Source organism: Symphalangus syndactylus, chromosome 20, assembly GCF_028878055.3.
Source record: "Symphalangus syndactylus isolate Jambi chromosome 20, NHGRI_mSymSyn1-v2.1_pri, whole genome shotgun sequence".
Taxonomy (NCBI): Eukaryota; Metazoa; Chordata; class Mammalia; order Primates; family Hylobatidae; genus Symphalangus; species Symphalangus syndactylus.
The window spans coordinates 64,333,350-64,348,660 of NC_072442.2; the positions used below are offsets into that span (position 1 = coordinate 64,333,350).

The window sequence follows — 15,311 nt, forward strand, 5'->3', positions numbered from 1 at the left end:
TAAACCCTAGAGCAACCACAACAAAACCCAAAAAGATAAAGAGCCAATAGTGGAAATAAAATGAAATCGTTAAGAAAAACAAAATAACCCAGCACTCTGAGAGGCTGAGTGAGGTGGGAAGATGACTGGAGGATAGGAGTTTGAGATCAACCTGGGCAACATAGCAAAATTCTCTCTCTACAAAAATAAATAAATAAATGATGATGAGACCAGGAGTTTGGGGCCAGCCTGGGCAGCATAGCTAGACCCCATCTCTACTAAAAATAATTTTTTAGAAAGCCAGGTGTGGTGACACACACCTGTAATCCAAGCTGCTTTGGATGCAGAGGCAGGAGGATCACTTGAGCCCAGGAGATCAAGGCTGCAGTGAGCTATGATCATGCTACTGCACTCTAGCCTAGGTGATAGAGCAAGAGCCTGTCTCTTAAAAAAAAAAAAAAAAAAAAAAAAAAAAAAAAAAAAGCCGGGCACAGTGACTCACGCCTGTAATCCCAGCACTTTGGGAGGCCAAGGCAGGTGGATAACCTGAGGTCAGGAGTTTGAGACCAGCCTGGCCAGCATGGTAAAACCCCGTCTCTGCTAAAAATACAAAAATATCTGGGCGTGGTGGTGAACACCTGTAATCCCAGCTAGTTGGGAGGCCAAGGCAGGAGAATCACTTGAACCTGGGAGGTGTCGGTTGCAGTCAGCCAAGATCACTTCATTGGACTCCAGCCTGGGTGACAAGAGCAAAAACTCCGTCTCAAAAAAAAAGAAGATGTTGGTCTGTTGTCTTCTGGCTTGTGTAGATTCTGGGATGAAGTCTGCTGTCATTCTTCTTTTGCTGCATTTTTGTAATGTCTCTTTTTCCTCTGGCTGTATTTTTAGCAATTCAATTATGCATGTGCCTTGACATGATTTTCTTTATGTTTCTTCTGCTTAGGTGCTTATTGCGTTCCTTAGATTTACAGTTTTCATCAAATTTGGAAAATTTTTGACCATTATGTATTCAAATATTTTTTCTGCCCCCCTCCCCCCCCCATCTCCACCAGGACACTTCCACTCTCACTGTTGGAAAGACAAAATATTCCCAGCTCTCTGTGAGCTCCAGGAATTGTTCTGTCTACTGTAGCTCTTTCTCCTGCCCCAGGTAGTTTACTTTCACAGAAATGTGCAGGTCAGCATGCAGCCACAGACTCGTGAGTGACTCTGGATCTCTGGAGAGCTCTCCCCAACCCACCCCTCTCTCTCCGCATCTCCCTGCTCTAATATTCTGCCCTGTACATTCTAGCTGTCTTGACCTCCCTGAACTCTGATCTCTGTTTCTTTAATTCATTGAGACTGCTGGATTCTGCCTGGATGTTTGCTTCCCACTTTGCAGCTTGGAAATCGTCTGCAGATAGCTGGTGCTATTGGAGGGCTGATCTAGTTTATATCCCTTCTCTCAGGGATCATAGTCCTATATACTACCTTTTGCCCAATATCTGCAAGCTATTGTTTCATGTTTTTTCAGTGTTCTGGTCGTTTAAGGTGGGAGAGTAAATCCAGTCTCTCTTGTTCTGTCTTGTTTGGAAATGGAAATCTCATGTGTACTATTTTTTTTTTTTTTGAGACGGAGTCTGGCTCTGTCGCCCAGGCTGGAATGCAATGGCACGATCTTGGCTCACCACAACCTCCACCTCCCGGGTTCAAGTGATTCTCCTGCCTCAGCCTCCTGAGTAGCTGGGATCACAAGCATGTGCCACCACACCTAGCTAATTTTTCTATTTTTAGACAGGGTTTTGCCATGTGGACCAAGCTAGTCTTGAACTCCTGACCTCAAGTGATACACCCACCTTGGCCTCCCAAAGTGCTAGGATTACAGGCATGAGCCACCACGCCCGGCCTCATATATGCTATCTTTAAGAACTTTTGTTAACACCTGTGGAGATGGCCTGCTTATGCACAATAGTAAGAACGCAAATTGTCCCACTCAGTTGCTTGATGGATAGGTAGCCATTATTATTTTTGTGTTTACCTGCAAGCTGGCTTTATTGGCTAAGACTGAGCCCGGGAGATTTGTGTTTCTGCAGTCCCTACTTTAGTAAGGCATGTTACTATGGAAGAAATAGCTGCTGGAAGCATAAACTGTACTTTTTGTGCCTTTCTTTTTCTGCCTGATGTCACCCTTCAGTGAAGGACTACCAGCTGGTCCAGAAGGGAGGAGGACAAGAATGTGGTGACTCTCAGGCCCAGCTGAGCCAATACTCCCAGCACTTTGCCTTTATCGCCAGTCACCTTCTGCAAAGCAGCATGGACAGCCATTGTCCCGAGGCAGTGGAAGCAACTTGGGTCCTGTCCCTGGCCCTCAAAGGATTGTATAAAACACTAAAGGTAATGGTGAGCTTCTCCAGTTGGCAGTGGACCTGGCTATAATTTGACATCTGCGTGGGGATTAACTAGGAGGAAATGCCATCTGATTTTGATGGATGGTAAACCATAGGATCTTGATTATTTTTAGAAACGCGTGGGCTTTGCACACAGATAACTTCAAAGAGGAAATACAGTTTTCCTGATAGTTGGCTTCTCTGTCTTTCCATTGTTTCAAGGAATCTGATACTACTACTTCATGGGAACACAACTTTGTCAGATGAGAAGAAAAATTAACTGAAAAGTTTCTCACTTTCCTCTCTAAATGACACCTCCTGTGCTTCATCATAGACGATGAAGGGAAGATTAGAGGGAGCTAGCATCCCAGGGGATGAGCAACAGGTTTGACAATTGGAGTGGAAGGAGGTAGACAAGTTGAAAAGCTGGGCGATGGCCGGGCGCGATGGCCCACAGCAGTAATCCTGGCACTTTGGGAGGCCAAGGCAGGCGGATTGCCTGAGCTCAGGAGTTTAAGACCAGCCTGGGCAATGTGGCAAAATTCTATCTCTACTAAAAATACAAAAAATTAGCCAGATGTGGTGGTATGCGCCTGTAATCCCAGCTACTTGGGAGGCTGAGGCATGAGAATCACTTGAACCCGGGAGGCAGAGGTTGTTGTGAGCCTAGATCATGCCATTGCACTCCAGCCTGGGTGACAGAGCGAGACTCCATCTCAAAAAAAAAAAAAAAAAAGTTGGGCAATATTTGGCATGGAGTTGAGCAGCTGACTTACGAGAATTTCCTATACCTGAGAGGCAGTGATTGGGAGGAATGATCTTTCAAGGAAATATATGACAGCTCACTTTTAGGATCATCTTCCCAACAGAGATATCCATGAAAGGAGGAGCTCAGTTGAAGGCTGTTCAGTGGAAGCACTGATAGGGAGGTCATGGAGGGCACTCAACACCACAAGAGCTGGACTCAGTGGCATTTCAGCTCTGATCCAGCCCTGGAAGTTTGTAGTTGTAGAATTGAGACCATTCATCTGCTGTTTCTTTTGTTGGTTGGTTGGTTTGTCTGTGGGTTTTCTCTGGCATTTCTTTGTTTGAGACAGGGTCTCGCTCTGTTGCCCAGGCTGGAGTATAGACCTGTGATCACGGCTCACTGCAGCCTCAAATGCTTTGGTTCAAGGGGTCCTCTTGCCTCAGCCTCCCAAGTAGCTGGGACTAACCACAGGCATGCACTATCGTGCCCAGTTAATTTTTTTTTTTTTGTAGAGACAGGGTCTTGCTATGTTTCCCAGGCTGGTCTTGAACTCTTGACCTTGAGCCATCTTTCCACCTCCGCCTCTGGAAGTGCTGGGGTTACAGGCATGAGCCATGGTGCCCAGCCTGCTGTTGCTTTAGTTCATGACATTTATCACAATGTGCTACTGTTTCCATTGCTTACATTGTAGTAGGAAAGGGAAAATAAACTCCCTAAGGGCAGCAATCATTTCTGTCTTTGAATCCTTCATTCAGCAAATATTTGCTGAGCACCAAGGGCCAGATGGAACTGAGTATGTAGTGTTGGAGCCAGAAAGAAGGTCCCTGCTCTCCTGGAGCTTGTGGTCTGACCGGCAAGAGAGACAACAGGGGGCCTGCAAGAAAAACTGCTGTGGGTCAAAAAAAGCCTTTCTCTAGTAAAATTTTTGTTTTGTTTTGTTTTGTTTTGTTTTGTTTTGTTTGAGACAGAGTTTCGCTGTCGCCCAGGCTGGAGTGCAGTGGCGTGATCTCAGATCACTGCAGGCTCTGCCCCCCGGGGTTCACGCCATTCTCCTGCCTCAGCCTCCCGAGTAGCTGGGACTACAGGCGCCCGCCATCTCGCCCTGCTAATTTTTTGTATTTTTAGTAGAGACGGAGTTTCACTGTGTTAGCCAGGATGGTCTCGATCTGACCTCGTGATCCGCCCGCCTCGGCCTCCCAAAGTGCTGGGATTACAGGCGTGAGCCACCGCACCCAGCCTCTAGTAAAATTTGAACTGATAGATAAGGAGTCAGCTTTGGGAAAACTGGACAGAGCATTCCACGCAGAGCGAGTAGCAAGCTCCAGGCCTCAAAATGGAACAAGCGTGGTTGTCAAGGAGCAGAAAGAACACCTCCCAGGCTTTAGAATAATGCAGGAAAGCGGGGGCGCAGCCAGAGAAGCAGGCAGGGACCTTGTAGGTCTTTGTCAGCCAGGATCAGAGGCTTGGATTTTAGCCTAAAGAGCACCGGACAGCTCTTGGAAGTTAGAGCAGGGGGGTGTGACATAAAATAGGCTTCATTCAAAAGTATGTGTTGAATGAATGAATGAATGAATGAATGAATGAATGAAAGAGTGAATGAACAGACTGCGTTATAGCGAAGGTTGTACCTTCTTCACTCCAAGGCAGTCACAGATCATTCCTTTTCTGCTTGGCAGGCTCACGGTTTTGAAGAGACCCATGCTACCTTCCTTCAGACGGATTTGCTGAAGTTGCTGGTGAAAAAGTGCAGCAAAGGGACTGGCTTTAGTAAAACGTGGCTCCTCCGGGACCTGGAAGTAAGAGACGAGAGGGACTCCTGCTCCTCTTTCCTGGTGCAGATGTACTGGCCTAGGAGTTAGAAGCGTCAGCGAGTTCCAGCTGCTTCTGCCCTGTGCACACTCATTTAGTACAGTGTTGAAAACTCCCTTGCTTCTGTATTCCCTTTTGGAAATAGGGATTATGACACCTGTCTACCCCTGTCAGGGAAAATGAATTTAATGTTTGTTCAAAGAACAGTGAAAGAGAAGCATTTTATGGAAACACATGATTAACCATTGTATCATGGTAATAAAGTATACCCTTGAATTACTATTTCCCTTTAAAGTTGCTTTCAGCCAAAATCAGCCTCTAAATTTGTCCTCACTTAGTTTTATTTGTATGTAAGATTTTAGTTGATCATTGTAATTTTATTACTGTTCCCCGTAGACCTTAGAGTTTTCTTAGCAGAACTACTGTGGTTCCCTGTGGACTTTCTATGCCCAGTGCCAGCTTTCAGCCCAGGAAAGGCTGCTGCCGCATAGGAGAGAGTGAGCGGCCATTCACGGCCCAGGAAAGGCTGCCGCCGCACAGGAGGGAGTGAGCAGTCATTCACGGCCCAGGAAAGGCTGCTGCTGCATAGGAGGGAGTGAGCGGCCATTCACGGCCCAGGAAAGGCTTCCGCCACACAGGAGGGAGTGAGCGGCCATTCACAGCCCAGCAGAGGCTGGAACCTGCAGAAACAGCTCTCAGTTGCCAGGAGAGGATTTGGTTAGGTTTAAGGAAAATGTGCTAAAACATATTAATGGGTAATTTGGGGAGTATTTGAACTTTTATTCTTAGAGAATATTTTAAATTAAAATTTTTTATTATGAGAACCACATTGCAGAAAACTTTATAAAAGAAAAAAAAAACCTCCAAACTCCATCCCAAACACAGCTGCCATTAGCATTTTGTGTATTTTCTCCTTCTCGTTTTGTTTCTGTGCATTTTGTGGTGCATGTGTAAATCTAGACTGCATCATGAGCATCGTATTCAAATAAATTGATGGCATGTGGGCTTCTTTCTAGGTTTTGATGTAGTTTTCATAACATTTTTTATGGCTGCATATAATACATGAAGGTGGCTTTCAGTTTTTTTGGTATTAGTGCTTCCCTGAGCATATTATGAAAATAACTTTGTATATTTTACATTATTCGTAACAGATGAGTTGCTAGGTGAAAGCATATGAGCATTTTCCTAGTTCTTTACATTTTGCCAAAAGAAGTTCTAAAAAGGATGATAGCAGTTTATACCATCTGTGGGAAAGTTAATAAACACAAAGGTCTCCATAGTGTTCAGTTAGTATTTCTTCAGTTACAAAGTATAATTAAACATACATTTGTGTTTCTTTTCTAATTTCACATTCTTCAAGTAAATTCTGATGTCTTAAAAAGTTAGGCCCATATTTTCATGATTAAAGGACTGTACCATCTTCCCACCCACTAAGTGCTCACATTCAGCCGGATTTTCTTTCTGTGTAGATTTTATCCATCATGCTGTACTCCTCAAAAAAGGAGATCAACGCTTTGGCTGAGCACGGAGACCTAGAGCTGGATGAGCGAGGGGACCGAGAGGAAGAGGTGGAACGGCCAATCAGCAGCCCTGGCGACCCAGAGCAGAAAAAGCTGGACCCCCTTGAGGGCCTGGATGAGCCCACCAGAATCTGTTTCTTGGTGTGTTCTTGAGTCATCTTGTGGCTTGGGAGGGGCTTCTGAGGGATGGCTTCTCTTTGGCCCGGGCCATGTTTTAGCCTAAACATGAAAATGCTTCTGTCTGCTGTCCTGAGAATTCACTTCCTAAAGACTCAGTCTATGTTGTGCAGAATTGATCCAGAAGAACAGAAAAGCCCCACAGCAATAGTTCTTAATATTTTGGGTTATCAACTCAAAAGCTTTAGGTCCTCTCTCCCCCTAAAATACACATTCAAATATGTATGTAAAATTTTGCATGAATTTTGAGGCTTACTAAAGCCGTAAGGCTCATCCATGAACTCTATACGATAGTTTCTTCCTCATAGTTTCTCAGAAATACACTGTTACCTTTCCTAGTAATCTATTCTTCCTCAGAACAATATGAAAAGGATGAGGGCTTGGACTTCAGAAGTCGTGACTAAATGAAGAGTAAACAGAATGTAGCATAGAATGTCAGAAAAAGCAAATCCCAGCCAGGCACAGTGGCTCACACCTGTAATCCCAGCACTTTGGGAGGCTGAGGCAGGAGGATCAGTTGAGGCCAGGAGTTCAAGACCACCCTGGGTAACTTAGCAAGACCCTGCCTCTACAAAAAATAAGACTAGCTAGGTGTGGTGGCATGCGCCTGTATTCCTGGCTACCCAGGGGGCTGAGGCAGGAGGATCACTTCTGTTCAAGTTTACAGATTTTGCAGGAGAGTTTGCATCCCCTGCCACAGAGCATACATGCATTTCTGTATCCATGAATAAGTGAAAGCTATGAATCCAGTTGGCAAAATACAGAAAATGATAATGTCATTGATACTAACAGAAAAACTACACTGATCAACATTGCTGACAAGTTTAAGTGCAGGTTAAAACTTGCCTTTCTACGCTTTTGGGTACTCAGTGGTATGAGCTATGATCATACCACTGCACTCCAGCCTGGGCAACCAAGTGAGACCCTTTGTCAAAAAAATCAAAAGAAAATACAGTGCCCGTGTATGTGCTAGTTGTCAAACTTGAGTGTAAAACGGTTATAGAGATGCTAGCTGTGAATACGATATGGTGAGTAAATATCTACTATCAGCATTGTATTTTGTTGATAGGATATTTCTTTGGGGTTTTAGTGTTTTATAATTTCCTTTGAAGTTACAGTCGTAATGTAGGTGTTACAGTCCATGTTTTAGTGCTTACAATTGTATATGCTTTTTAAACTACCCATATAATGTTCCTCAGTCATAACCTGTGGAAGCTTTTGCTATATTGTCTTCTCAGTTTTCAGTGCAGTTTATCAATCCTGTATTGAAGCACTTTTAATGGTTCTTGTCTGCGTCCTCCCCTGGCCTCCAGATGGCTCATGATGCCCTCAATGCCCCTCTGCACATTCTCCGGGCCATATACGAACTGCAGATGAAAAAGACTGATTATTTCTTCCTGGAGGTTCAGAAGAGGTAAGGGACATTTCAGTGCAGCTGAAGTGTGGCCAGGGAGAGAACATGTGAGGGCGGGAGGGTATGCACTTCCTGGCAGCGGCTTCTGGATCAATTGACACTCCTACAGGCCGGGAAGCAGTTGCTAGTCCTTTGTAAGGCGAGGTGGGAGGTGGCCTGTGCTACATTACCTGGATCATCTTCGAAGTGCGCTGTGGTTCGTCTTTAAAACTTACGTTTGTAGTCTGCCTCTGAGAGGAAACTCATTTTATAGACACAGAAATTGGGCAGGCACCAAGATGTCTCTCATGTGTAATCCCAGGGAGCAGATAGCGCAGAGCAGGAACTTTTTCTCCTCAAGAGATTTTTAAAATTAAGAACATTCCCTTTCTCTTGGCCAGGAAGTTCAGAGCTAGTTTTTGGGCCCAACTTTTTAATTTGGGTAGATCTTTACATATCTGCAATCTAGTCTCCTCCATCCCCCATATCCTAATTTTGATTTCTTACTCATTGTAAATTCTCATTTAATTTTTCTTTTATTTTATATTTCATGTTTCTGTTTTATTAGTTTCTTATATATTGCCTAAAAGCCTTTGTGAGATGAAGCAGGGTTGCATTAGTTAGGGTACAGTCTAAGCTGCTGTAACTAAGAAACCAGAAATATAATGGATCAGGGCAGATAGAATTTGTTTTTCTCTCACATGACAGTCCAGAGGTAGGCAGAGGCTGGGGTGGGTGACAGCTCTGCTCCACAGAGGGACCCAGCAATCCCAGCGTTCTCATCTGTGGAGTGAAGGCTCCCTCGGCCACCCCACCTCTCGGTTCTAGCCCAGAGGAAAGGGGGGAGGTGGAGAAGGGGGTGTGCCATTAGTCCAGTAGACTCCAGAGGTGGCACACCACCTCACTCACCTGTACTGCCCAGAACCCAGGGGCATCAGCACATCTAGCTGTTAACCATGTCTCTAGCTGGGTGACTGTGGCTCTTGTTAAAACTCAAGGAGCTTTAGAGAGAGAGAAGCGCCACCGAGTTTCGGCCAAAGTCGTCCAACTGTTCAGACTACCTTCAAATAAGGCAAACACCAGGCTGTAACCATTCCAGCTGTTTCTGTACCTCACTTCTGTTTTCTGTGTGTCAGTTTCCTTTTTCTGTTCATAAACCTCCAACCACAGCAGTGGAGTCACTCTGAACCCATTCTGATTCAGGAGTTGCCCAATTCAGGGATCACTCTTTGCTCAGTTAAACTCTGTTAAGTTTTTTTTAAAAAAAAGAGAGAAGGGGAGTCCAGGCATGGTGGTGTGAGCCTGTAATCGCAGCTACTAGGGAGGCTGAGGCAGGAGGATCACTTGAGCCCAGGAGTTCCAGGCCAGTCTGGGCAACATAGCTCCAACACGTCGTCTCTAAAAAACAAATTTTTTTAAAAAAATTTTTTTAATGAAAATAAAACATTTAAATTAATTTAAAAAATGGGAAAGATAGAAAAGGAGAATGGATTTTGCAGGAGAGTTTGCATCCCCTGCCACAGAGCATACATGCATTCTGTGTCCATAAATAAGTGAAGGCTGTGAATCCAATTGGCAAAACACGGAATATGATAATGTCATTGATACTAACAGAAAAACAACTCTGATCAACATTGCCGACAAGTTTAAGTGCAGGTTAAAACTCTGGCCTCTCTACACTGTTGGTACTCAACTTTATGCTGCCCTTCTTCAGGTTCGATGGTGATGAGCTGACCACAGATGAAAGGATACGGTCCCTGGCTCAGCGGTGGCAGCCCAGTAAGAGTCTGAGGCTGGAAGAGCAGAGCGCCAAAGCTGTGGATACAGACATGATTATCCTGCCATGCTTGGTATGTCACCCGACCTTGGACCCAAAGTGTCTGCACCCCATCCCCCTCCCCATACCACCACTGTAAGAAGGCTAGACCTCTGTAATGGTGGTCTTGGGTTTGCAGTCCCGGCCTGTACGCTGCGACCAAGCCACTGCTGAATCGAACCCTGTGACCCAGAAGCTGATCTCCAGCACAGAGAGCGAACTGCAGCAGAGCTATGCCAAGCAGCGCCGTAGCAAGAGCGCCGCCCTCCTGCACAAGGAGCTGAACTGCAAGAGTAAGAGGGCTGTCCGGGACTACCTCTTCCGAGTGAACGAGGCCACAGCTGTCCTGTACGCCCGCCACGTGCTCGCATCCCTGCTCGCCGAGTGGCCTAGCCACGTGCCAGTGAGCGAGGACATCCTGGAGCTCAGTGGCCCTGCCCATATGACCTACATTTTGGATATGTTCATGCAGCTGGAAGAAAAGCATGAGTGGGAGAAGGTAGTTATGCAGAATGAGCTTATGCTCACCCACCAGGTTCTTCCTCTGCCCACAGGCTTCCTCCAGTGAGTGCTTCCTGGAGTGAGGCTACCTGTGTGGCTGTGCAGCTCCCTGACAGGTGTGAATGCAGCAAAGGTAGGGCCACTATATCCTCTCCCAAGGATTGGGCTAGTGAGGAACTCGGGTCCTGAGCGCGAATTCTAGCTGAACCAGAAAGCTTCGTCACCATCTTCCCAGTTTCCAAGTGCAGAAATCTTGAGGCACATTTGGTAGCTCCTTTTTGATCCTGTCCCTCACCCACCTTCACACACACACACACACACACACACGCAGTCCTGGAGGAAGTTCATTTGGCCTCTCAGCCTTGCTTTGCCCACCTGAGACCACCACCAGACCTCAAGGTCCTTTCCCGGCCTTGCAGCCCTGCAGGTGCTGGCAGGCTTGCTCTAGCATATCTATCTTTTGGAAGGGACAGAGGGAGCCACCCTGCCTCTACTGGGCCCTTGCGTAGGCGTGTCCTCCCCCAGTTCTTGCCACCTAGTGCTGCCAACTCTGCACCTCACTCTAGGCATGGATCACATTGTGTGGCCATTATTTATCCGTAGGCCAATCCACCTGCTTGGCTGGGGACTCCTTCAAGGACCAGGACCCTTTATGATTGGTTCAGTTAGTTCTTTCAGACCACCTCTAAGCAGTATCATTCTAAAAGGACTGCAGTGTCCTGACTGACAGCAAGAGCCTAGTCAAGTGAGAGGTGGCTGGTGGAGTTGGTTTTGGGTGGTGGAGTCACAGAGGCTCGTCCTAGGTCTAAGATGATGCCAGCACGTTTGGGTGGGTCTTGGGTTGAAGTAAACTGTCCCTTCTTCCTGATGCCACTAGCAGGCCCTGACCTTATCTGTCTGTTTCCCACCAGATCCTGCAGAAAGTGCTCCAGGGCTGCCGAGAGGACATGCTGGGGACCATGGCCCTGGCTGCCTGCCAGTTCATGGAGGAGCCGGGAATGGAGGTGCAAGTGAGGGAATCGAAACACCCGTATAACAACAACACCAACTTCGAGGTAGGGCCTGGGGCTGGCAGGCCCTATAAGGGCGACTGAGTGGCAGAGACCTCATCAGCCCCCTCCGTGGCTCTCTCCCCCTGGACAGCAGAGACCTGTCCAAGAAAGTGCTTCCATGAACAAACTGCAGTCTGCCTCCCTGAGGCCAGGGATTGTGTACTAGCAAGTCTTCTCTTCTCCGGGCATTTCTTGTTTTAATAGAAGAAAATGCGCCACCTAGCCCTGGAGGAGAGCTTTACTTTCCCTGCAGCAAGCTCCTGAGAGAGAGTCCTTGGCTTCACAGTGAGACAGTGAGTCTGAATGTGGTCCAGGTTGAACCCTCACTCTTCACCTGCCACCTAATGATCTGCCCCCACCTTGGATACTACAGCCCCTTTTTAAATTTCCCGCAACTGAATCAGTCTCATCTTTTCCATCCTTAACTTTGTGCCTGGGCAGGGAGGTAGGCATTTTGATGAGGCAGGAATGGGGCAGCCTCCGTTATTCTCATTGACTTAAGGCCATGTATATCCCTTTAGCACTTTTTTTTTTGAGATGGAGTCTCACTCTGTCGCCCAGGCTGGAGTGCAGTGGTGTGATCTCAGCTCACTGCAACCTCCGCCTTCCGAATTCAAGTGATTCTCATGCCTCAGCCTCCCTAGTAGCGGGAATAAAGGCGCCTGCCACCACGCCCGGCTAATTTTTTGTATTTTTAGTAGAGACGGGGTTTCACCGTGGTCTCGATCTCCTGACCTTGTGATCCGCCTGCCTCGGCCTCCCAAAGAGCTGGGATTATAGGCGTGAGCCACCTCACCTGGCCTCCATTAGCACTTTTAAAAATGTTAGAGAGAAAACAAATGTTGGAGTTGCCCAGGCGTCTGCTGAGTGGAAGGCACCTGCAGCAGCGAAGGTGGATGATGAAAACCGATTTAGAACTGGGCTATTGGCCAGCTGAGATCGTGTTTTTAAAAGTATAACCTCCTGACTGTCTTCCTTCCAAGTCTCTTCCCTCGTCATGTTCCTGAGCTCCAGCCCCACTCCCTTGGTCCCACACAGGCACATGTGGTCAGCCACCAGGTTCGACCCCAAAGAGGTCATGTCTTCTCCACTGACCCTGGACACCCGTTGCCCTTCTCTGGGGTTCCTTTTGCTGCTACTTTCTGATTTCCTCACTTTTGCCTCAGCCCAGCCTTGCTCCACACCAGCTGTCAGTGATGCTACACCATGCAAGCCTCTCCAGAGCTTTCCAGGGTTTCCCCTATTGTCCAGAGTCTGAGTGCCTCATTTTCATGCCCAGGGCCTTCAGTGTCTACCCCTGCCAGTCTCTGGAGTCAGGTCTTGTCCCTGTTTCTGCTTCCCAAGCATATGTGCCCATGTAACACACCCTTTACTCCAAACACGCCAAGCTCCTTGCCATTCCCTGAACGTGCTAGACCTTCACAGGCTGTTCCCCTGTCTGAAATGCACCCCATGCACTCAGGTCCACCTTGCCTCCCACTCCCGCCTTCTCCTGCCAGGGTCCTCCTGTTCTCTTCACTCTTCACAGCAGCATAACACTCCTTCTCTGGGGCCCCGTGTCGCCTGCCCCGCTGTGCCTTCCTTGTACCATATTTGTAGTCTGTGCATGCTCCTCGCCCCAGCTGGACTCTGCACTCCTGGAGGCCAGGGCTGTGGTTCACTCATTCTCACGCACCCGGGTCCAGCCACAGGACTCGGCATGGGACAGCTGCAGTCAGTGTCTAGTGAGCAGCACCGACAGAAGTGTTCTCCATTTACCCTCCCTAGGATAAAGTTCACATTCCTGGTGCCATCTACCTCTCAATCAAATTCGACTCTCAGTGCAACACAGAGGAGGGCTGTGACGAGTTAGCCATGTCCAGCAGTAGTGACTTCCAGCAAGACCGACACAGCTTCAGCGGGTCTCAGCAGAAGTGGAAAGATTTTGAACTTCCAGGTAGTGAAACAAATACTCAATTAGATAGGTTCTTCACAGGCAGTGTTTAACCTTAATGTTGAGAAGGGAACTTACTGGAGAATGTTGAAAGGGGTTTAATAGCTTTCATCCGAAACACCACTGCTGCCATTCCCTGTTGCTCCAGTTCCTGATCTGCCTCTGATTCTTGTGTGCCTAGGAGACACTCTGTATTACCGCTTCACCTCCGACATGAGCAACACCGAGTGGGGCTACAAATTCACCGTGACGGCCGGACACCTGGGGCGGTTCCAGACAGGTGTGTGCTCTGGGCTTTGCGTTCACACCACCTGCCTGCCAGGGACACTCCATGGCTGTGGGTGCCATGATGTCACTGATCTTGGTTAAAATCAAAGCAGGTACTTGTCTCTCACACTTTCCAAATTTGTCTCACAGGCCCCAACCTGTCACTCCTGAATGTGATTTCATTGGCTAGTTGTAAACTTGAATGGCCAACTATGAGAAGCATTCTGTCAGGACCCAAAAAAGATGCTTGTTCTCTTAGAATTTGCCAGGGCATTTTGAAAAAAGGAGGAACTGGAAATATGACCCCTGTGTTATTTTTTACAAAAGCCTTAATTTCAGCCAGAATTTAAATGATCAGAGTTATTAAAATTTGAGCAGTTTATAAAATGTAGAATTCTTAACGTACACAATTGTTATACTTTATTTAATAATAATATTACTTATTACGTATCTCTTTATATATCTGTGTTTTGGGGTGTTGGCCAGGATTCGAGATTTTGAAGCAGATGTTGTCAGAAGAAAGGGTTGTGCCTCATCTCCCATTGGCAAAAATTTGGGAATGGCTGGTGGGCGTGGCCTGTCGCCAGACTGGCCATCAACGATTAAAAGCCATCCACTTACTTCTGAGGATCGTGCGATGCTGTGGCCACAGGTAAGCGGCGTCCTGGATGGGAGCCCTTTGCCAGGCATATGTATCCCCACTCTGTGGCTGGCCCTTTCATGCTGTTAGTGGTCTTTGATGAAAAGACATTTGTGGCTTTAATGTCTTCCAGTTTTGCAGTCATTTGCTTTATGCTAGCGTTCTTGGTGTCTTGTTTAAGAAATGTTTGCCTTACTCGAAGGTCATGAAGATACTCCCTATGTTATCTTCTAGAACTTGTTTTTCCTTTCACACTTAGAGGAATATCTACCTGGAATGCATTTTAGTGTATGATAGAAGGGTAAGCATCAAGTCAGTTTTGTTCCATTCGAATCTCCACTTGACTCTATAGATTTTTTTTTTTTTTTTTTTTTTTTTTTGAGACAGAGTCTCACTGTATCACACAGGCTGGATGGAGTGCTGTGGTGCAACTATAGATCAATTTGATGAGAATCAAGATCTTTAGAGCACCAAGTCCTCTGATCCACAGCCATTATATATTCCTCTATTTATATTCCTCTATTGTTTAGGTCTTAGTAATATTTTATAGGTTTCTATGTAGAGGACTTAACATGTTGTTAAGTTTATTACTAGGTATTTAATGTTTTTGATACTATAATTGGTATTTTTTAGTTTTAGCTTTGTTTTTGCTGATGTACAATTAATTTTTGTATATTGCCATTATATCCAGTTACCTTACTAAATTTGTTCATTCTAAGACTATATATGCAGATTATTTGGTGTACAGTCATGTCATCTGTAAATAAATATTATTTCTTCCTCTCAATGCTTAGACACTGTTCTTGCCTTTTGCGCTATAGGTAGGACATACAGTGTTGAATTGGGAATTGTAGACATAATTGCCTTATTCCTCATCTATGAGGGAAGATGGTAGTGACTGTGCCATACATGTTGTCTGTCTGCTTGGCCCCCACCCTCCTTGCTCAGAACCCTCCCTGTCAGGAGCTCATTATTCCTCTTTCCTGCATTTCTAAGGCACACAGACATAGACACACAGAATGCTAGCCAGAGTGCAGTGATGATATTTGAAGTAACAGGTTGTCTTCTCATGGAATATGGAACTGTCATTAAAATAATAAAGGACTCTCA

The 15,311-nt window shown here is 46.3% G+C and overlaps 1 protein-coding gene across 6 annotated transcripts in view; it reads left to right on the forward strand.

Annotated features, from left to right (window-relative positions):
* The window catches only part of ZZEF1 (zinc finger ZZ-type and EF-hand domain containing 1), a 136,676-nt gene that overhangs the window by 113,473 nt on the left and 7,892 nt on the right, over positions 1–15,311 (forward strand). For 4 of the 6 annotated variants that reach the window (XM_055257868.2, XM_055257869.2, XM_063629624.1 and 1 more), the window contains exons 43-52: positions 2,153–2,352; positions 4,770–4,889; positions 6,372–6,563; positions 7,913–8,013; positions 9,707–9,842; positions 9,948–10,307; positions 11,221–11,364; positions 13,129–13,297; positions 13,476–13,574; positions 14,048–14,213. In XM_055257868.2, the coding sequence (XP_055113843.1) occupies positions 2,153–2,352; positions 4,770–4,889; positions 6,372–6,563; positions 7,913–8,013; positions 9,707–9,842; positions 9,948–10,307; positions 11,221–11,364; positions 13,129–13,297; positions 13,476–13,574; positions 14,048–14,213 (1,687 nt within the window). Of the gene's footprint in view, positions 1–2,152; positions 2,353–4,769; positions 4,890–6,371; positions 6,564–7,912; positions 8,014–9,706; positions 9,843–9,947; positions 10,308–11,220; positions 11,365–13,128; positions 13,298–13,475; positions 13,675–14,047; positions 14,214–15,311 lie in introns of those variants that run through there. The other 2 variants (XM_055257870.2, XM_055257871.2) reach the window with 2 other exon arrangements.